Below are 21,812 nucleotides of genomic sequence, written 5' to 3' on the forward strand. Positions count from 1 at the left end.
TTTATTGCACAGCCCTAGTAATTAGTCTAGTCTTCACACAATTAGCTTTGGATATACAATGTAAACATAAGCCTATAGGCTACAGTATGGCTACAGGCAGCTTTGGCTCAAAATACTAGTAACAGTAAAATAAATATTAAACATATAGCTGTGCAATTAGCTTATTTTGCTATACAGCCCTAGTAATTAGTTTAGTCTTCACACAATTAGCTTTGGATATACAATGTAAACATAAGCCTATAGGCTATGGCTGCAGGCAGCTTTGTCTCAAAATAGTAGTACACCTCAAAATATTAAACATATACAACTGTGCAATTAGCTTACAGTATGCCCAACATTAAGTTGATATTTAATCAATAGCTATTTAGTCAATGTCAATACCTTGCTTTCCATCTTGCATTAGTCCAGAGTAGACTTTTAACTAAATCTTGACTGAGTTTGATAGACTATAGATTGTCTTGTTTATTATTGTAAATGTAGTTTTTGGCCTTGTTATTGTTTGTTTTCCTGTTATTTTGCATTGTGTCTTTCTTTTTTGTGTGCACAGTGCACCACCGCCAACTATGAAGATCATTTTCTCCCTGAGAATATTATCTATCTATCTGTCTGTCTGTCTGGCTGTCTGTCTGTCTGTCTGTCTGTCTGTCTGTCTGTCTGTCTGTCTGTCTGTCTGTCGATCTATCTATGAGGAGTGATCCAGTCTATTTTGCTGAATAAATACTAGTGCTGCTGTGTCATTTTGTTGTGCATGCGTGACACGTTTATAGTAGCCTAGTCTATGAACACCGTTGCAAGTTGACGTTTTAAACTAATCACAGAGAACACTGCACAAAACTGTGGCTAGCATTACAACAACAAGCATGCACTAGGTTAGCAAACATACACAGACAGACTACAGCGAGCTAGAGAGAGCGATTGCAAGCTGCGTTAGCACCTCAACTAACGTGACGTTAGCTCACACATGGGCAAAATACGGCCTGCGGGCCGCACGATGGAATTGCAAAAAAAAAAAAAAAAAAAAAAAAAAATTTTTACACAGTGCACCTGAACGCAACATGCAAGATACCCGCTGAATGTCATATTCTGGCCAATACTCCACTTCTGTTATAGCATTTCAGTCTGGAATATGGAATATCTTTCAATAATCTTTATGACTAAAAGGCTACATTGAAGTAGAAATTTAAATAACTCATTGGTTTTGGATTTATTTAGCTTTCAAGAGTGCATTTTTGTTCGTGTGACCCTCAACACAGGCTTTGGTCATCCCGGGACACTTACTAGCTGTGTTTCCATTACAGTTTTTCGCAAAATAATTGCGATATTTCTACAACTTCGACAATGTACAATTGCGACTTGTAGGCGTTTCCATTGAAGTTGAGTTTGAGTGACGGCGCACACACCTGAACGCAATTCCCCGTTGCAGCAGCTGCCACAGTGATTACGCACGGGGATCTGCCCCAAATCCCGTCCCCTGCATGCTCAAATCCAACCAATGGTCAATGCAAATCACCACATGAAGTTACAACGCATATAAACGAGCCTGATTATCAATTCAAAAGAAATGAGTGTCGTACCCTGCCCCAACATGTTGCTGGCTGCGGTGAATGCAGTGAGCGCGCGAGAGGCAGAGGAAAAAAGGTAGCCTACAACTGCGCGCACACAGACAGGCAGCCTGTCACCATGGAGCGATTTCTGTCATTAAACATGATCTATTTTCCCCAGCTCCGCTTTTGCACAACACTCGTCTTTCTGCTAGGTAGCGTTGCTTAAAAGTTTTCCACTTGCTGCGGAGGTTTTGCCACGGCTTATCGAACCCTTTCTCCCTCATTTTCCTTTCATTTTCCGCTCCTTTTCCAAAGGAGAAGATGGGTCACATGACATGCAAATGCGAAAAATGTGTTTCCATTCCACTTTTGCGATAAACTGCTATATCGACACGTCTGAAAAACCACCTCATGAGAGCGCAAAAACTTTTTGCGATATTTGGGAGGTTTTTCGAAATTTACCTGTTTCCATTGCCCAATTTATATTGCGATATTTAGATTTTGCGCATTTCTGAGTGTAATGGAAACACAACTAGATACTTATGCTTAAATTAACCCACTCATATTCTGATTTATTTCAAGAAAAACATTTCAGCTAGTGGAAATTCTAATTGGCTGGTAACTTCAATTGCTGCTAAAAATCTAGCAGCCATATTGGCAGGTGGTCAAAAAAGTTAATTTCAAGCCCTGAGAGCAGGTGGTGACATAGGAGTGAGTGAGAAAAGGATCAAATATTGGTGGTTAAGACTGAATAATGACATCACAACTGTTAATTTAAAATGAGTTATTCCTCTAAACCTGGCTTCAAATGCATCAAATTTTTCGCGCTGGCGCCGTTCGGCCCTCAGCTAAACCTGGTAGTGAGGACATTTTTTGTGGCCCTCTCTATCATCAAAGTTACCCATCCATTGGTTACGGCATGACAATATTTGTTCGGCCCCCGGCAACAATCTGGGTTTCTCATGTGGCCCCCCATGAAAAATAATTGCCCACCCCTGAGTTAGTCAGTCACTGATAACAACAACAACAACAACAGTGTGCGTGCAACACGTCTTGCCTACCTGACTGCTGTTGGCGCACTTCAGTTTGACGCTGCTTCTTTTCTTTTTTTCATGGCCAGAGGGATAAACATGCTTCCTATTTCAGAGAGCAAACGTGTACTGTCTCCATGGATGCTAAACAAACACTTGTTTGGGGAAGGCGAGGGTGCTTGCGTACAAACTGCCAAAGAGTGTTGAAAGCAAGAAGGGTTGAAACATACAGCACAGGACCGTGACTGCCAATCAGAAATGTCTCTTCCAGGCCAAAATGGCAGCAGGCTTGCTGCCTGTGTGCACTGGTGTTGCAATGGAACGATAGATTAGTTGTCACTTCTGATCAACGCAATTTATTTTGCACAATCTGTGGGGGCGGGGCCTTTTTCTGCTTTGGGGGCCTTACGCAGCCTGCGTAGTGTGCTGTATAGGGCCGACCGGCTCTGAGAAGATGTAAAAGCTTTCATGCATAATAGGTTCAATGACTAATTGTGTTATATCAATCAGCAGTGGATAGCAGCAAAAGGGGCATTTATTCTTCTGAACATGTGGATTAGAACTAGGGCTGGGCAATATAATCAATACGGCAATATATCGCGATATTTTATTTCCCGATACTGTATCGATACTTGGACGCCAAGTATCGCGATATTAAAAAATATATATATATATATATATTTTTTTTTTTGCAGGCCATACCATGCCAGGCCTCTGCATCTGGTGATTCCCACCCTTAATCGATACTGTATCGATATTTCCCATATCGATGCGTTCAGTAACAACTCAATCCAGGGCAACTCAATTTTGACAAAATTTGTCCACTAACTTATCAGTATAAAGTGATGTACATATTATTACACTACCTGGGTGGTACACAGTGTGTTGTATCTTTAGCTCTATTATTTAATTTTGAGTAAATTCTGTAGAATATCGCAATATATCGCAATATGCATCGCATCGCAATATATCGCGATACGTATCGTATCGTGAGATCCTTGCCAATACCCAGCCCTAATAGAGAGCCGCAGGGATGACGTATTTTTGTAGGCAGAATGCGGAAGTCCCGAACTTCCTGGTTCTACACTGTTTCTGTCTATGGGATTTTTGAATGGGTTTTTGCCGCGATGCTTCAAATACGGTCTCTGGGCAACGCAAGATTAATCAAACGCGAACCAGAGTTCCGTCGGATAATCTTCACACATGAGGACCACTTTCATGAGTTTTGAAGCGTAAATGCGAGCCCTAGAAGTAAAATGCTCGAGCTAAGCTAATCCAGAACTACACAATGTCGCATAGGCTTCCACGTCACGTCAGCACTCAACCTGGACTGTTGTTGATGTGTGCACTGATTACCCCGGGCTGAACGGGCTGAACCAGGTGAGGGAAAGAGAATTTCCGTGTTCGCCCTTTGAAGTGGTGACGTTATTGACGTATATATCTCCATCGACTCAAAAGTGTAGTCTCATTTAGCCGTTTGCTAGCTAGCCGTCCTTTTAACGGCAAGTAAAAGCTTCAAAACTCGTAAAAGTGGTCCTCGTGTGTGAAGATGATATTACTAAACACTGGTTCGCGTTTGATTAAGCCAGCGTTGCCCAGAGAGATTATTAGAAGCATCGCGCCAAAAACCCATTCAAAACTCCCATAGGCGAAAACTGTGAAGAACCAGGGCTGTTAGCATCGATGATTTCCGGACTCATTACTGCGGCTCTCTATTATAACTGTATTTAAAGCCTCTAGCAAGCAGGCAGGAGATTGAGGCTCTCTAGCCTATAAGAAGCTTTATTGTAGGACAGCAGAGCAACCTTGAAGAAAACAAGTGATGACACCTTAGAGGTTGTCAAGGTGTCGAAGGTACTGGAAGCCTTCTGCTTGAATGGTTGACCTCTGCTGGCTGCAAGTGTTCCCTGGCACCCTAGACTAGTGGATTGTTTGATAATCTTTTTGCTTTTTCCCCTAGATATATGTCACACTTATAAGAAGTGTGACATATATATATACTTAGTGACATACTTGCCCTCTCTCCGTTTCTACATCTATTTGTATCATTATCTCAGACAAATTACACAAAAAGCTGTGAATGGAATCAAGGTTCCCAAGTGCTCATCTAAGATGATAACAGAAGAGATATTTCACATCAGATCCTGTCGTGAAATATCTCCCGTTATCGCAGCAGGAGGGACCCGGTCTGGTCCTGGTTGTAGACTGTCTCGCAGCAGAAGGGACCTGGTCTGGTCCTGGTTGTAGACTGTCTCACAGCAGGAGGTATCCGGTATGGTCCTGGTTGTAGACTGTCTCACAGCAGGAGGTATCCGGTATGGTCCTGGTTGTAGACTGTCTCACAGCAGGAGGTATCCGGTATGGTCCTGGTTGTAGACTGTCTCACAGCAGGAGGTATCCGGTATGGTCCTGGTTGTAGACTGTCTCGCAGCAGAAGGGACCTGGTCTGGTCCTGGTTGTAGACTGTCTCACAGCAGGAGGGACCTGGTCTGGTCCTGGTTGTAGACTGTCTCACAGCAGGAGGGACCCGGTCTGGTCCTGGTTGTAGACTGTCTCACAGCAGGAGGTATCCGGTCTGGTCCTGGTTGTAGACTGTCTCACAGCAGGAGGGACCTGGTCTGGTCCTGGTTGTAGACTGTCTCACAGCAGGAGGGACCTGGTCTGGTCCTGGTTGTAGACTGTCTCACAGCAGGAGGGACCCGGTCTGGTCCTGGTTGTAGACTGTCTCACATCAGGAGGGACCTGGTCTGGTCCTGGTTGTAGACTGTCTCACAGCAGGAGGGACCTGGTCTGGTCCTGGTTGTAGACTGTCTCGCAGCAGGAGGGACCCGGTCTGGTCCTGGTTGTAGACTGTCTCGCAGCAGAAGGGACCTGGTCTGGTCCTGGTTGTAGACTGTCTCACATCAGGAGGGACCTGGTCTGGTCCTGGTTGTAGACTGTCTCACAGCAGGAGGGACCTGGTCTGGTCCTGGTTGTAGACTGTCTCACAGCAGGAGGGACCTGGTCTGGTCCTGGTTGTAGACTGTCTCACAGCAGGAGGGACCCGGTCTGGTCCTAGTTGTAGACTGTCTCACAGCAGGAGGGACCTGGTCTGGTCCTGGTTGTAGACTGTCTCACAGCAGGAGGTATCCGGTCTGGTCCTGGTTGTAGACTGTCTCACAGCAGGAGGGACCTGGTCTGGTCCTGGTTGTAGACTGTCTCACAGCAGGAGGGACCCGGTCTGGTCCTGGTTGTAGACTGTCTCACAGCAGGAGGGACCTGGTCTGGTCCTGGTTGTAGACTGTCTCACAGCAGGAGGTATCCGGTCTGGTCCTGGTTGTAGACTGTCTCACAGCAGGAGGGACCTGGTCTGGTCCTGGTTGTAGACTGTCTCACAGCAGGAGGGACCTGGTCTGGTCCTGGTTGTAGACTGTCTCACAGCAGGAGGGACCTGGTCTGGTCCTGGTTGTAGACTGTCTCACAGCAGGAGGGACCCGGTCTGGTCCTAGTTGTAGACTGTCTCACAGCAGGAGGGACCTGGTCTGGTCCTGGTTGTAGACTGTCTCACAGCAGGAGGGACCTGGTCTGGTCCTGGTTGTAGACTGTCTCACAGCAAGAGGGACCCGGTCTGGTCCTGGTTGTAGACTGTCTCACAGCAGGAGGGACCTGGTCTGGTCCTGGTTGTAGACTGTCTCACAGCAGGAGGTATCCGGTCTGGTCCTGGTTGTAGACTGTCTCACAGCAGGAGGTATCCGGTATGGTCCTGGTTGTAGACTGTCTCACAGCAGGAGGTATCCGGTATGGTCCTGGTTGTAGACTGTCTCACAGCAGGAGGGACCTGGTCTGGTCCTGGTTGTAGACTGTCTCACAGCAGGAGGTATCCGGTCTGGTCCTGGTTGTAGACTGTCTCACAGCAGGAGGTATCCGGTCTGGTCCTGGTTGTAGACTGTCTCACAGCAGGAGGGACCTGGTCTGGTCCTGGTTGTAGACTGTCTCACAGCAGGAGGGACCTGGTCTGGTCCTCACATCAGGAGGGACCTGGTCTGGTCCTGGTTGTAGACTGTCTCACAGCAGGAGGGACCCGGTCTGGTCCTAGTTGTAGACTGTCTCACAGCAGGAGGGACCTGGTCTGGTCCTGGTTGTAGACTGTCTCACAGCAGGAGGTATCCGGTCTGGTCCTGGTTGTAGACTGTCTCACAGCAGGAGGGACCTGGTCTGGTCCTGGTTGTAGACTGTCTCACAGCAGGAGGGACCTGGTCTGGTCCTGGTTGTAGACTGTCTCACAGCAGGAGGGACCCGGTCTGGTCCTGGTTGTAGACTGTCTCACAGCAGGAGGGACCTGGTCTGGTCCTGGTTGTAGACTGTCTCACAGCAGGAGGGACCTGGTCTGGTCCTGGTTGTAGACTGTCTCACAGCAGGAGGGACCCGGTCTGGTCCTGGTTGTAGACTGTCTCACATCAGGAGGGACCTGGTCTGGTCCTGGTTGTAGACTGTCTCACAGCAGGAGGGACCCGGTCTGGTCCTAGTTGTAGACTGTCTCACAGCAGGAGGGGCCTGGTCTGGTCCTGGTTGTAGACTGTCTCACAGCAGGAGGTATCCGGTCTGGTCCTGGTTGTAGACTGTCTCACAGCAGGAGGGACCTGGTCTGGTCCTGGTTGTAGACTGTCTCACAGCAGGAGGGACCCGGTCTGGTCCTGGTTGTAGACTGTCTCACAGCAGGAGGGACCTGGTCTGGTCCTGGTTGTAGACTGTCTCACAGCAGGAGGGACCTGGTCTGGTCCTGGTTGTAGACTGTCTCACAGCAGGAGGGACCTGGTCTGGTCCTGGTTGTAGACTGTCTCGCAGCAGGAGGTATCCGGTCTGGTCCTGGTTGTAGACTGTCTCACAGCAGGAGGTATCCGGTCTGGTCCTGGTTGTAGACTGTCTCACAGCAGGAGGGACCCGGTCTGGTCCTGGTTGTAGACTGTCTCACAGCAGGAGGGACCTGGTCTGGTCCTGGTTGTAGACTGTCTCACAGCAGGAGGGACCTGGTCTGGTCCTGGTTGTAGACTGTCTCACAGCAGGAGGGACCTGGTCTGGTCTTGGTTGTAGACTGTCTCACAGCAGGAGGGACCTGGTCTGGTCCTGGTTGTAGACTGTCTCACAGCAGGAGGGACCTGGTCTGGTCTTGGTTGTAGACTGTCTCACAGCAGGAGGGACCTGGTCTGGTCCTGGTTGTAGACTGTCTCATGAATGTTGACCTTCTTTCTGTGAGTCACGGTGACTCATGTAAGGCACTCTCACTATGAGAGGAGCGGAGGAGGTGATGAGGTGTTGTGGAAAACTACTCTGACGTCTAGACAACTGCAGGACTGGAGTTCGGTTTGGAAATCGGAATTGGAAACACAAGACCCAAGTCTAGACATCTGCAAGAGATGATGCAGAAGCGGCTCGACCCGTGACTGCGACACTATTAATTTTGACCTATGTGTCTGTCTCGCTCTCTCTGTATTTATGTCTCTCCTCCCCTCTTCTCCTTTTCACTTTCTCTATCCTTCCCGTTTCCTTTTTCGGTTTTTACGACTAGCCTACTTCTCTAACGCTTGCTTTATTTCACTTGAGGCGTCTAATCTTTTCTCTCTGTCTTGTCCTGTATGATGTCTTCTCCTTCATGTTTCCAGTCATGCTGATGATAATCTTTACCCTAGTCTCTCATTGGCAGGTCGTCTGAAGGTAATAGCCTTGGCGTCGGCGGTGGGTGTGTCTGCTGGGCTCATCACCCTCACCGTGGCCATCATGATCAGGTGACACTGACAGGAGGTACACTGTGATCAGGTGACACTGACAGGAAGTACACTGTTACAGACACACAGCACACTGTGATGTGTTTGCTTTATCCTCCCACACATCTTAAAAGCTGGCATGGCCCAATAAAGCATGTGAGCCACACTTTTTGCCCCAATTCTTACAGCTTACTCTGGTTGTTGAGGTCAGCAGGATACAGTACTGAGTACACATGGAAGTAGCTTTGATTTCAAAGGTGGAGGGGACACATTTTGTACAGGCCCACATCCTCAGGTGGTGACCGAAGGTCTCCGCCAATTTTTTTTTTAAATGTTTTTCTAAAATGTTGGCCGTTTGAAGCCAGATTTAGAGGGATATCACATTTTAAATTAACATTCGGATTAGACTGTTGTGATGTCATTATTCAGTTTTAACCATCACATTTCCTCTATTTTCTCATTCGGATAAATACTGTATATTTATATTTAGAGATTTTTGTCAATTATTTGTGCTGTTATGGTTATTAGTTTAGTTACTCACTTCTACACTGCTGCCACTTAGTAAGAGATCAAGTGTGTGGGGAGGACGGGACATGTCTCCTGTGTCCCCCCCCTTCCTACGTCCCTGTGAGTACAGCTTTTTGTCTTAATTTTAGCTGTTTTTTCAGCTCGGCATCAGTGTATTGAATAGTTTTGTGGGTCTGTATAGAACGCACAGTGTAGTGTACAATACCATCAGTTTATTTGTTCATTCACATCCATTTCATGGTATCAGTAGTCACTGAGTAACAGGAATAATAACTGCCCTCTGTGTCTCTCCACAGTAAGAACATGCACAGAGTAGACATGGAGTCAGCAGAAGATGTAAAGAAGGTAAAGCGATTGCTTCTATTAATTGTTCCTGTTGCTCCAGCTCTCTCTTTTTTTTGGCATAGCTTTTTGCTGACAATTCAAAAAACACTGTGATACTTTTCTTTTAACACTAAGGCCATGTTCACATTACAGGCAAATCTGATTTGCTGATGAAGTCATTAATCATTATCTTGATTGGTTTCCCAAATCTGATTCCCACCTGGAGGGGAAGGACACCTATGTGAGAATGCTGTTCGTGGACTACAGCTCAGCATTCAACACCATAGTACCCTCCAGGCTGGTAAGCAAACTCAGGGACCTGGGACTAAACACAGCGATGTGCGACTGGATCCTGGACTTCCTGACAGACCGCCGCCAGGTGGTGAGGGTGGGCAACCTCACCTCCTCCCCGCTGACCATCAGCATAGGAGCACCCCAGGGGTGCGTCTCCAGCCCCTTCTGGTACGACCTCTACACCCACGACTGCGTGGCGACTCAAACTTCAAACACCATCGTGAAGTTTGCAGACGACACAGCAGTCGTGGGGCTGATCTCGGGGGGCGACGAGACGGCCTACAGAGAGGAGGTGAGGGTCCTGGAACAATGGTGCCAGGACAACCACCTCTCTCTGAACGTCTCCAAGACCAAGGAGATCATTGTGGACTACAGGAGAGGGGGGGGCACACACCCCCCAATCACCATCAACGGCACAGTGGTGGAAAGGGTGGACAGCTTCAAGTACCTGGGAGTCAACATCCACCAGGACCTGACCTGGGCCGGCCACACCGCCACTGTTGTCAAAAAGGCCCAACAGCGAATACACGGACTCAGGCGCCTGAAGAAGTTTGGGCTAAGGAAAGAAATCCTCAGGGACTTCTACAGAGGCACCATTGAAAGCCTGCTGACTGGCTGCTTCACCGCCTGGTACGGGAACTGTACCACCATGGACCGCAGGGCGCTACGGAGGGTGAGGCGCGCGGCCCAGCACGTAACAGGAGACGAGTTGCCAGAACTGCACGAACTGTATAACCAGCGGTGCCTCAGGAGGTCCCTGAAGATCATCAAAGACACAAACCATCCCCACAACAGCCTGTTCTCCCGGCTACCCTCAGGGAGGAGATACAGGGTTCCAAAAACACGCACAAATCGCTTGAGGAACAGTTTCTTCCCGCAGGCCACGAGACTCCTAAATATGCACAAATAGTGCAGTAGTCGTACCGCAGTACCGTACTGCAGCTGCTACTATTACGGATGCCTAACGTTTAATTGTAAATTTAAGTGTATGTTTAATAAGGTGCCTAACGTTTAATTGTAAATTTAAGTGTATGTTTAATAAGGTACATGCTATTTGCACATGTATGTATAAAACGTCGAATTTGGAATGTCTGAACACGTCTAACGTATGCACATGACATGTGCACCTATGTGCAATGAATATGCCACTGTCGTATAAGCCACCGACTTGTCTTATTGCTTATAAGATGCCTATTTCTTATTGCCTTATTGCTGTCTTATTGCTTATTGATGCCTATTTCTTATTGCCTATTACTTATTGCTGTTGCCTATTTGTACTATGTCGTAAACGGAGTCCACTGCACAAGAATTTCACACGTGGTACTTGTACCATGGAGTGACAATAAAAATCTTGAATCTTGAATCTTGAATTTGGGAGTGTGTCCGTACTGCCACAAATCTGATTTTCAAGTCGGATCTGTCTGTCCAGACCTCCATATGTGGTTTGGGACAAGTGACACAAATCAGACTTGGAGCGTCCAGACTCATAAAACCAATCTGGATAGAATCATTAATAGGTCACTAAAGTTCACAAATCAGATTTGGACTCCTAGTCTGAACATGGCCTAAGTCAGCCAGGATCTCATCTCCTGAAAGTTTCCATAGTCATCCATGATTGTTGTCCTGTCTGTTACAGAATATTAACAATCCTCACTGTACATTCACTCTTACCCCTACTGTGTGTGTGTGTGTGTGTGTGTGTGTGTGTGTGTGTGTGTGTGTGTGTGTGTGTGTGTGTGTGTGTGTGTGTGTGTGTGTGTGTGTGTGTGTGTGTGTGTGTGTGTGTGTGTGTGTGTGACCCCAGCGTCCGTCACTGATAGCTGACACCTTGTTCTATGAGTCAGCCCAGCAGACCTTGCCACTGAGAACGGGCAAGATGTCCGACATACCAGTACGCACACACACACGCACGCACGTGTGCATGCACACACACACACATCAAAGATATCAGAGATACTTACATGCTACATTAAATACCACATTACACATAATCTCACTTTCTTAATTTGAGATCTGCACCTGTGTGTGTGTGTGTGTGTGTGTGTGTGTGTGTGTGTGTGTGTGTGTGTGTGTGTGTGCGCGTGTGTGCGCGCGCTTGTGTATGTATGTATGTGTGTGTGTGTGTGTGTGTGTGTGTGTGTGTGTGTGTGTGTGCAGGAGGAGCCAGAGGAGGAGAGTGACAGCTCCCACCCTGCCATCGTTCCCCTGAAGGATGCTCCACCAATCACAGAAGCCGGAAGCCGCAGCCCCGCCCCCAACTACATCACTGTCCATTACTCCAAGACACAAAGGTGGACTCCCCCTCCTCTCTCTGCCTCTGTCTCTCTCTATTCCTATTTCTTTCCTCTATATACCTGATCTCCTTCCCTCTTTCTCTTTCTGTTGTATTCTGTAACTCTCTCTCTCCACATCTGTCTGTCTCCATCTGCCACTCATCATCTGTCTCCCTCAGCTACATGGCCATTGACCACAGCAGCAGTGTCCTGTTTCATGTCTCGCGTGTCAGAAACTTCACAACGTCTACATCAGCGATCTCATCCCGTCTCCCTCTCGCCTCCTTCTTTTCTCTCCTCCTGTCATCGCCTTCCCCCTTTTGTTCCTTCCCTGTTCTCCGCTCCTTCCCTCCTCCTCCTCTTGCTCCCTTCTCCTGTCTTCTTTCTCTCCTCTCCGCTCCTTGGCTTTTCTCCTTTTCAATTTGTACTCTTCTTTGAAAAAAAAGGAAAAAAAGTTGACCCCAAAAATTATTCTGGAGCAATCTGGATGATGTTTGAAAGAGAGAGACAGTAGAGAGAGGGAGACCATGCAGATACAAACACAGATCGATACATACACAGGCACAGAAGTCCAGTTCATTTATGTTGTTGCTTGTTGTTGATTGTTGTTGGTTCAGTGTGGATCAGGTGCAGGTCACCCACCTGCCTCTGGGTGGCAATAAAGAACCGAAGGATTTCCTCCAAAGTTGTTTACACTTTACTGGCCCAGCCTCCCCACTGAGAGAGAGCAGGATGCCCCTCAGGTAGGACACTTTGCGACTGGTATACTATTGTTGTCATATGAAAACCTCATGACTGTCATTTTTTGACAAGTCGCACGAGTTTCACAAATTGACTGTTTGGTGATGAAGGGTTTTCATCTGACAACAGCCAGATACCTCTGCAGTCTGCAACCATACATCCATTCAACAATGTTGTGTCAGTACATCAGCAAAACTGACAAGACTGCAAAACAAAATCCAATACTTGGAATCATTCCTTTGATCTTATCATGCATACTGTAGGCCTCTAATAGTTTTACTGTTGCAACCTATGTGTGTGTGTGTGTGTGTGTGTGTGTGTGTGTGTGTGTGTGTGTGTGTGTGTGTGTGTGTGTGTGTGTGTGTGTGTGTGTGTAAGAGATTATTACTTAAAGACACTTGAAACCCAAAATAAATATGCATTTTGAGTTCATCACACCACAGGAACCTATGTTAATAAGCCATCAGCCAAATTTGAACAATGAACGTCACAAAGTATATACATTTTCTTCTAGTATTGGTAACGGTAGGGGGGAAAAGTTATTACTCTATTCTACTGTGTTTTAAACCATTAATGTGTGCTATTAATTCTATTGTACTTCACTCTTGTCATTTTATTCTAATGACTGTAATTTCCCCCTCTTCTCATTAGCTGAGCAACACATCAGCCCTCCTCAAGAGAACCAATCACTTTTCTCCCATTCGCCCGACTACCAGAGAGGATCGTGGGTCAGGAAACAAATCCTAGTGAACTGTGAGGATGCCTTTGACTGAACCAGATCAGACATGTTAATATGGGAATCTCAGTTGCTCCCCAAACCATGAAGGCAGCTTGTGGTATTGCTGCTTCAGTCCAACTCCTGCCTGTTATGTTGCATGTCATTCCCTCTTTCTCCAGCCATTCTACCACTATATGATGTCTCGTACAAATAGTCTACAATCACATTCATATTTTAAGCCACTTTGCTTGCGTTCCTAACCACAGTACTAGTGGGTTACAAGTTATTTCCTTTGAATGAGACCACAAGCTACATCTACAGTACTTTCTATTAAATCTGTTGCTGAATCACTGAAAATCCCATCCAAGTATATTTGTAGATACAAACAGATGCTGGGCTGACAGTATACATCCCTATCGTGCATCTATCCTGCATTAATGCAGCGCATCCTTCCTCAGATTTTGTACAGTACAACTGATTAAGGATATTTTGCAACAAAAGTCATAATACTTCTTGAATGAGTGATTGCTGTATGACCCCTTTTACGTAGGCTACCTTCTGACTACTGAAAAGTGACAAACAATGTAATTCTAAAGACGTTCTCTGTATAACAATGTAATGCTGTGATGCAGTAGAAGAAGTTTTAGAAGTGGGAAAGAACTTGTAGTAAAAGTTTGCCATCTACAAATAATACATCTGTATGCGAGCTTTCAAGCAATCAGAATTTCTGCACAGTATATTTAACAATATAAAATCAGTTCTACTTAGCTCACTAACCAGCTTATTTTGAATGACTCTGTAACATTTATTTGGTTTGCATCCATTCTGGATTTAGAAGAAGCAAGCTTGCAATAAAGTAAATCACATGATGTGATCTCAACTTGGAACTTGAATATACTTGGACATTCTTGCAGCTCATCAACAAGATACTATAAATTAGCAGCAGTTTGACGGTGAATAAACTGTTTGTTAACCTGAATGTGAGGTCAGAGGAAAAGAGTGAACAGCTTTTTGAATGCATTTAGACAAGAAAAGAAAATACTTGTTCTCACTGCAGTAGGCCTATTAACATGGAAATTTACCCTTCACATAGTTTCTCCCTGTCTAGGCAGACATGAAGTCTTCAGATATGTGGCTCTGAAAAATAATCAACGCCATATTAACTTCTATGTCATATCAGTCAAGGTTATTTGGAAATTGTTTTGGTATGTTCAGGACAAAAATATAATCATTTGCTCGTGTTATAAACATGTTTTAACATGGAGGCAATAAAGATTATTGCAACTACAGTGACACTAAATTATTTTAGCTGCATATTATTTTTGATTGTTATTCATTTATTTTTTGTCTTTCTAAATCACTACTGATATTGAAAATCCCCTAAATTAAAATTCATCTATGAACAAGTTCTTTTCAGCATATTTTCAAAATTACACTGATTCGGAGTGCTAAAATTAGACCTGCATAACACAATTAAAATGTTACAAGCATTCATATCTCCCACACCCCAAGTGTGAATGACATGAAATGTGTCATTTATTTACCCAAGGTTTGACCGCAAAAATCAACCAATAGCTTTAAAATCCCCCTATAAAGAGCAGCAGAGCCAACAAACACCATCTGACAAATCATTGTGAAAAATCAACCTTGGTCCACAGCCTTCACATAACTCAATAAGCCCAGACCATGAACTCCATAAGCCCAGACCATGACTGGGCTTATGGAGTTATGTGATTGTACAGTACTTAGAAAGTCGGAAAAAACACCTTTTTCAAGGTCAGTATTGAGAATGGGGGGCACCACAATAATGCAAACAAAAAAGAACAAAAAGGCAAATGACCCTCACACAACCGAATTGCAAATTTTAAATAATGTCTTGGACTATTTTCAATAATGAAGACTACTTAACAGCTAACGCCCAGTTCACGTCATATCACAGTGCATGCCCCCTTTCTTTGAGGTTGTATAACCCATTCATTGTTGGGCTCGCCCCCTTTCTCTGATGCGGTCTCCTCACCCATTCACAGTTTGCCACACATGTGGCAATAACCAATCAGCCCAAACCATTCCTCTCCAGCTGATCCCAATCACCTAATCAGCGTAATATATCAGGGTCCATGTTTTACTCTGTTTGCTATGTGCTGTGTATGTGCCATATGTCATTCTCAGTTGCTGATCATCATCCTGAAGCAGTTTTTGCCCCACCTCCTCCCCTGACCACCACCATCGTCATGACTCCTGATTGAAGAATTCCCTATGGGGGATTTCCTATCCTATTCTTCACTGATGACGCCCTCGTCATCTCAGGAGAGCGTCATCATATCATGGAGTCATACGCCAAAATTAATTTGTTGTATCATTAAAGACTTGTTAAACTTTCTACTAGTCTCATGATTGAAGTGACTTTGTGTGTAGTCACTTTGTTTTGTGTGTTACTCACTTTGTGTGTTACTGCCGAGATGTGTGTGACGGGGTCTGGTGAGATGTGTGCAGGGGACAATTGTTCATGGCAAGAATTCCCGAGATTTGGGTCTGGATTTGGATCTGGATCGAGGCGACAAGGAAGAGGGTGTGTGTGAAGTGATGTCACTCAACTGGAAGTCATGTCACGCAATTGCCCAACTGTGATGTGATGTCATCAGTGATGTCACTCAAGCAATTATCTTCTTTGGTTAAGTGCTGTCTGTGGCGGTGGCGGTGTCCATCACGATTTATTACAGAAATTATGTCACTCAACTGAAAATGATGTCACGCAATGGCCCAACTGTTATATCCCTCAGGCAGTTGTGATGTCATCAGTGATGTCACTTGAGCAACTGTGATCTTATACTAAGCAGTGACTATATTATAAGTGACTTTGTGTGTCACCTCCGAGATGTGTGTGGGGAAGAGAATTCCCCATTCATTTTCTCCATAGACATTTCGAAAAATCTGTATATAACAAGTTGACTTGTTGAGCTCTATAGTAACTTGTGTAACTCTGAGTGGTAGAGGAAGTGTTTGATGTAGGCTAATGGCATGAGTCATTATGGTCACACATCCTCTTTTGGCTATGAGTAAACTTTGATCGATTTAATTTGTTAATGTCCTAAATGTGCCAAAATCCATTTTGCTTATTACTTGCCTATTATTTATTTATTTATTTATTTATTTATTTATTTATTTAATCTAACCCATGTCCTGATACGATATTGGAAAGACCAATATGGTGCCGCATGGTCAGCCACTTAATGAGACAATTCATGATCCTCTCAAGTATGTTTATTGCTCAAAACATATGGAGAATACTTGTCCTGGAAAATAAAACTCACCACCATCTTCATTGACTTAACAAAAATGGTTATTTCCCTGATGCTCAAATATTTTTGCCATTAAAAATAAATACATTTTCAATGGTTTGTCTTGGTCCAATTGGATTATGACGCCTTTTGGACACACAGGATGACAGGCGACCATCTGCCACTGAAACGTAAACAACTGAAGGTTGTAGAGATGGTAGAGAGAAAGACAACACCTCTATGGAAGAGAACATACCTATTCATGAAATAATAGCATCAGTTTAAACCTGGTTTGTATTCAACAAATCAGGCACAGTATGCTATAGTATTTTCTTACTAGCTCCTCCAACCAAAGGAGGTTTTCAAACTAATAACACATCTGTTACACAGTCCAGTGACTCCATCCTGTGGACAAAAATAGAACATGAAGCCATCTGTTTCTGAAAATGCACCACAGACTTACTGAACAAAGTTTCTTATCACCAAATAAACAGCACATCTGGTAGAGCTAAGTAGTATGTTCACCAGAAATGGGTATTTTATTCAATTTCATTAATTATTTAAACTTGGAAATTCATTAAGGTAAGATCTCATTTACAATATAGCCGAGATGAGTATCATAAGACGATGGATCATAGTAGTTGCTGTCCTTTCTGCTACAGAGGTATCCCCTGTGAGACTTGGATGACAGAGGGAGGCGAAGAGAGAGAGAGAGAGAGAGGTGAGATCAGCAGGACAGGTGCCAGGCCAGCCAGCGTGGGCCACTGGTCTGTTCCCTTCTGGGGCTCCTGGAGTCTCATTGTTGCTGAGTTCCGGGCGATGAAGGACCCAGACTCTGGTTTGGATTAATTTGTTGTAGAGCTCGGGGTGCTGAAGGGCCAGGCGATTCTTGTTTGCATCCGCCACTCGCTGCGGAGTTTGTCGCGGGCAAGTTGCATTCTTGGACGGGCTTGAAGGGCCCAGACTCTTGTATGCATTCATCACTGCAGCTTGAAGGGCCCAGACCCTGGTACGCGTTCAGGGTTCTTCATCAGCTATAAACCTGGCTCAGATCTCGAAGCTCGCGTTGTCGCAGGTGTGTCCGTCAAGACACAATCTGATCTCCGGGTAATCTCTTCCTTGTTGAATATCGAAGCCATGGACCAACAAGAACATTGTAACCGAAAACAACAAAACAGACAGGAAAACATGGCACACATAGAAACAAAAGTAGACAGCGAAACCTAGACAGAACACAACAAAGTCTCAACCATGACAATTTTACGTTGTGCCTGGTGGTGTTTCTGCCTGATGCTGAACTGCTGAGGAAGAGAAGGAGAAGGAGTGGCCAACATGGTCATAGAACACTTGCCCTCTGACATGCATGTGCCATTTCTGTTACATGGTGGTGTGGTGAGGACCCAGATGCAGGACAGCAAGGCAGGTGGTGATCAAACCCCAAGACTGGGTGTGTGCAGGCCCTGTCAGGCTGCAGGTGTGTGCAGGCCCTGTCAGGCTGCAGGTGTGTGCAGGCCCTGTCAGGCTGCAGGTGACACAGGAAACCAAAGATGAGACCTCTTCACACATAAACTGATGCAATGTAACACAAAACAAGACTTATGGGCAAACAACGAGATTCCATTTCACACCAGAGAAATAACCTCTATCTCACATTTCAAAAAAGCTTACAAACAACATTTGATGCTAGAAAACACCTGTATTCACTGATCCGACTCACCCCTAGGTTTTAATCTTTGTTGTTGTTGTTTTCGTATTGATGAATGAATGAATGTCTACAAATGTAATTGTTTTTGTTAGGTCTGTAATATTGTATGTAGTGAAATTGAACATGTCCTTGTATAATTAATTTTCTGTTTAATGTACTGCAGAACAGGAACCTGCTGAAAACCAGTTTGTAACTGAGTCAGGCCAGTTAAATGTACATGTGAAATGTCATTTTTATCCCTTCCTGTATAAATAAAGTGAACTGAACTGAACTGAACTGAAACAAGACAATGTACACATGGGGTGATTACAAATGAGACAGCTGGAGCAGACTACAGAAAACATATGGTACAATTAGAACTAAAAGAACTAGACAGGGAAACACCATACATAGAAAACGACAATGAACAAAGGCAGAAAGTCACACCATGACAATTCCATGTGGTGCTTGGTGTTCTTTCTGCTGCATGCTTCTGTCCAGCAGGTGGACAAGGCCTGTTTGGATCAGATGATATGAAGTTTTCAAACTTTGTGTCATCAGTGGTCTGAAGGTGTGAAGATTTGAAGAGGAAGGGAGAGGACATCTGCTTACTGTTCTCATCCTACTTCTGCTTTTCACTCCACCACAAAGTCGCCTCCAGCGATCTGCATGAAAATAAATCTGCTTGGTTTATGGTGAGTTCTGCTACTTTTATTATGCTTATTATTAATGTTTTTGGTCAGACATACACATTGAAATGACAGTTAGTTACATGCATGGTATACAATATGTCGGGTTCTGCTACTTTCATACACTGGCAATGTACTTTCGTGATACTATACTTTATACTATATCCGTTACATTGAGGGATAGTGTTAGACTGATGACAATTTAGAGAGAAGATTTGTCTAGGGCTAGGCAAAAAAACCTTTTTGACAGTGTTCACAGCGATCTGCTCATTTGTGATATAATGTCAGAGATGTATCCTGTCTATCGTGTTGCAGGTTGATGTCAAACGATGGCAAGTGTGATTCTGGTGATTGTGGTAATCATGCCAGGTGAATAAATGCTATTTGTGTTTCTTAATGCTTCTACATTGCTGAGAAACATGTGGTGGCTGTATGCTAGACTTTATTTAAGCTTTGCTTTTGGCTTTAACATTTAATATGTTGCCGTGAGGCTTGGCAAAGATAAAATCAAGTGATTCTGCAGGTTGCTTCCAACTTTGAAATAATATATCACGTTATGTTCTGTCAGAGTCAACCTCAAATGTTTTATTTTCAGACAGCATCATTTTAATAGAATCCAAATAGACCAAATCACCGGGATGTTTACATTTACTTCCGGGTACCCCTGAGGTCCACACATTATAATGGCGGTGGACGGCACAAACTGACGTGTTGAAGACAAAAACAGACAAAGAAGACAAAAATGGTTCGTCCGTGTTGTGTTGTTGTTTAATATCATTCATAACAACACTTTCACTAACATTAGTGGAGACCAGACTAGCTAATTTACCTGTTGGACCAGACTAGAGTAGACTTGAAGCTAAATTAAATTGACGTGGCGTCAGTAGCTCTGTCTGTACCAGGCTCTTTCTCGCCGAGAAGAGCCTGGTGACGCGAGGTTACTCTGTCTGTAACGTAAAAAAACAGCGAGTTTGACAGACAAACAAACGTTATTAGCTAGCTAACACTACATAAAACAAACACAGAAGAAAGGCTAGATACGTCGGACAAGCATGTTTACCAACCGTTTAACCATTTAAATTGAAAGTAGTCGGCCGAAAACAACGAGAGGGTTTGACAGCATTTATTTGACAACACGCACATTTAAACCTGCCGCCTTCCCCGAGTGGTACCCGGAAGTAAATTTGTTTACATGGTGACGTCACGGTGATTTGGTCTATAGTTGATTGCACTACATAATTTATCATTCATTCTGTTGGCTGATTGTGTGCGAAATAATAATAGTGACACATTTATCCCTTTCCCCCCAAAGGTGTTTGGAGTGGAGAGTGGGGGGTGAGCTTCAATACGTCTAATCAATGTGCTTTTAGAGGACAATCTGTTATTCTACCATGCTCATATGACTACCCTAGTGGTCATAGAGTCACCTCAGTCACATGGCTTAGATATACAGCATCAGGCTGGTGGTCCTTCACTGCCCTTCCAAAACAAGGGCGTTTTGAATACATAGGTGACCTACGGAATAATTGCAATCTGAGGATCAATAACCTACAATACACTGATGCAGGAGCGTACTACTTTAGGTTTTGGACAGGATTTGCACGGTGGCAGAGTAAAGAATACTACCAGTTGTCTGTACCTACAGGTAATGACAATTAGTGCTGACAATTGAGGTTTGAGTAAAAAAAAAAGGTCAAATGTCTCTCATGAGCGTAAATTATTTTACTAAAGCCAATCTGTTTCTGCTTCTATTCCAGGACCAGTGTTGACTGCTGTTGTAAAGCCGACTAGTGTGACAGAAGGAGATAAGGTCAGTCTGACCTGTACCTCAGCCTGTGCTCCACAAAATGTAGTCTGGTTCAGAGACAGACAACCAGTCACCAATCCAGACTTCCTGGCCAGCAAAGAGGATGCTGGGAGTTACCACTGTGCTCTTCGAGGACAGGAGACAATGCGATCCACCTCTGTGGCTCTGAATGTTAAATGTGAGTATAGTGAGTATGTGAGTGGTGGCAGTTTCATGTCAAGAAAATGACCACCACTGCTAGAGAAAATGTGAAACCAAACTGTAATTTAGTCTCTTAATGTAGTCTTATCTTATCATTCTAGAACTAAAATAAGTTTAGTCCAAATGTTTTAGAAGTAACTTAGACGCAAACACCGACAGATCAGGGAATAATTATCCCCCCATGCTAGGCCTATATAAAATTACAGAGGAAACACTTTATTTTATTTTTATTTTATTTTTTTATTTTTTTATTACAAAATTTTGGGAAGATCGCACAAAGTTACACATGGTGTAATGATATGAATGCTGTTTTCAGGGAAGCTGATCGACCAGCAATTTATTTTCAGAAACAGTTTAGTGTTCAGTATATTTCAATAATGAGAGACTAGTAGAAAGTATAACAAGCTTTAATGATACAACAAATTAATTTTGGCGTATGACTCCATGATATGATGACGCTCTCCTGAGATGATGAGAAGGCGTCGTCAGTGAAGAATAGGATAGGAAATCCCCCATAGGGAATTCTTCAATCAGGAGTCATGACGATGGTGGTGGTCAGGGGAGGAGGTGGGGCGAAAAGAACTGCTTCAGCGATGATGATCAGCAACTGAGAATGACACATGGCAGATACACAGCACAGAGCAAACAGAGTAAAACATGGACCCTGATATACAACGCTGATTAGGTGATTGGGATCAGCTGGAGAGGAATACCTTGGGCTGATTGGTTATTGCCACATGTGTGGTAAACTGTGAATGGGTGAGGAGACAGCATCAGAGAAAGGGGGCAAGCCTAACAATGAATGGGTTATACAACCTCAAAGAAAGGGGGGGTGCACTGTGATATGGGCGTTGGCTGTTAAGTAGTCTTCATTATTGAAAATAGTCCAAGACATCATTAAACATAGGTTATTTCTTGACTATGAAGAAAAATTGGCTAATGACATCTGGCTCAAATTA

The 21,812-nt window shown here is 44.4% G+C and overlaps 1 protein-coding gene across 1 annotated transcript in view; it reads left to right on the forward strand.

Annotated features, from left to right (window-relative positions):
• The window catches only part of LOC310786631 (B-cell receptor CD22), a gene marked incomplete at both ends in the record, with an annotated part of 32,041 nt that extends 19,585 nt beyond the window's left edge, over positions 1-12,456 (forward strand). Inside the window, 6 exon segments of the mRNA XM_083647870.1 lie at positions 8,256-8,337; positions 9,141-9,189; positions 11,267-11,353; positions 11,620-11,753; positions 12,353-12,410; positions 12,412-12,456. Of these exon segments, the coding sequence (XP_083503996.1) occupies positions 8,256-8,337; positions 9,141-9,189; positions 11,267-11,353; positions 11,620-11,753; positions 12,353-12,410; positions 12,412-12,456 (455 nt within the window).
• Positions 12,457-21,812: the final 9,356 nt, after the last annotated feature.

Source organism: Poromitra crassiceps (genome assembly GCF_964638095.1).
Source record: "Poromitra crassiceps genome assembly, chromosome: 1".
NCBI classification, from domain to species: domain Eukaryota; kingdom Metazoa; phylum Chordata; class Actinopteri; order Beryciformes; family Melamphaidae; genus Poromitra; species Poromitra crassiceps.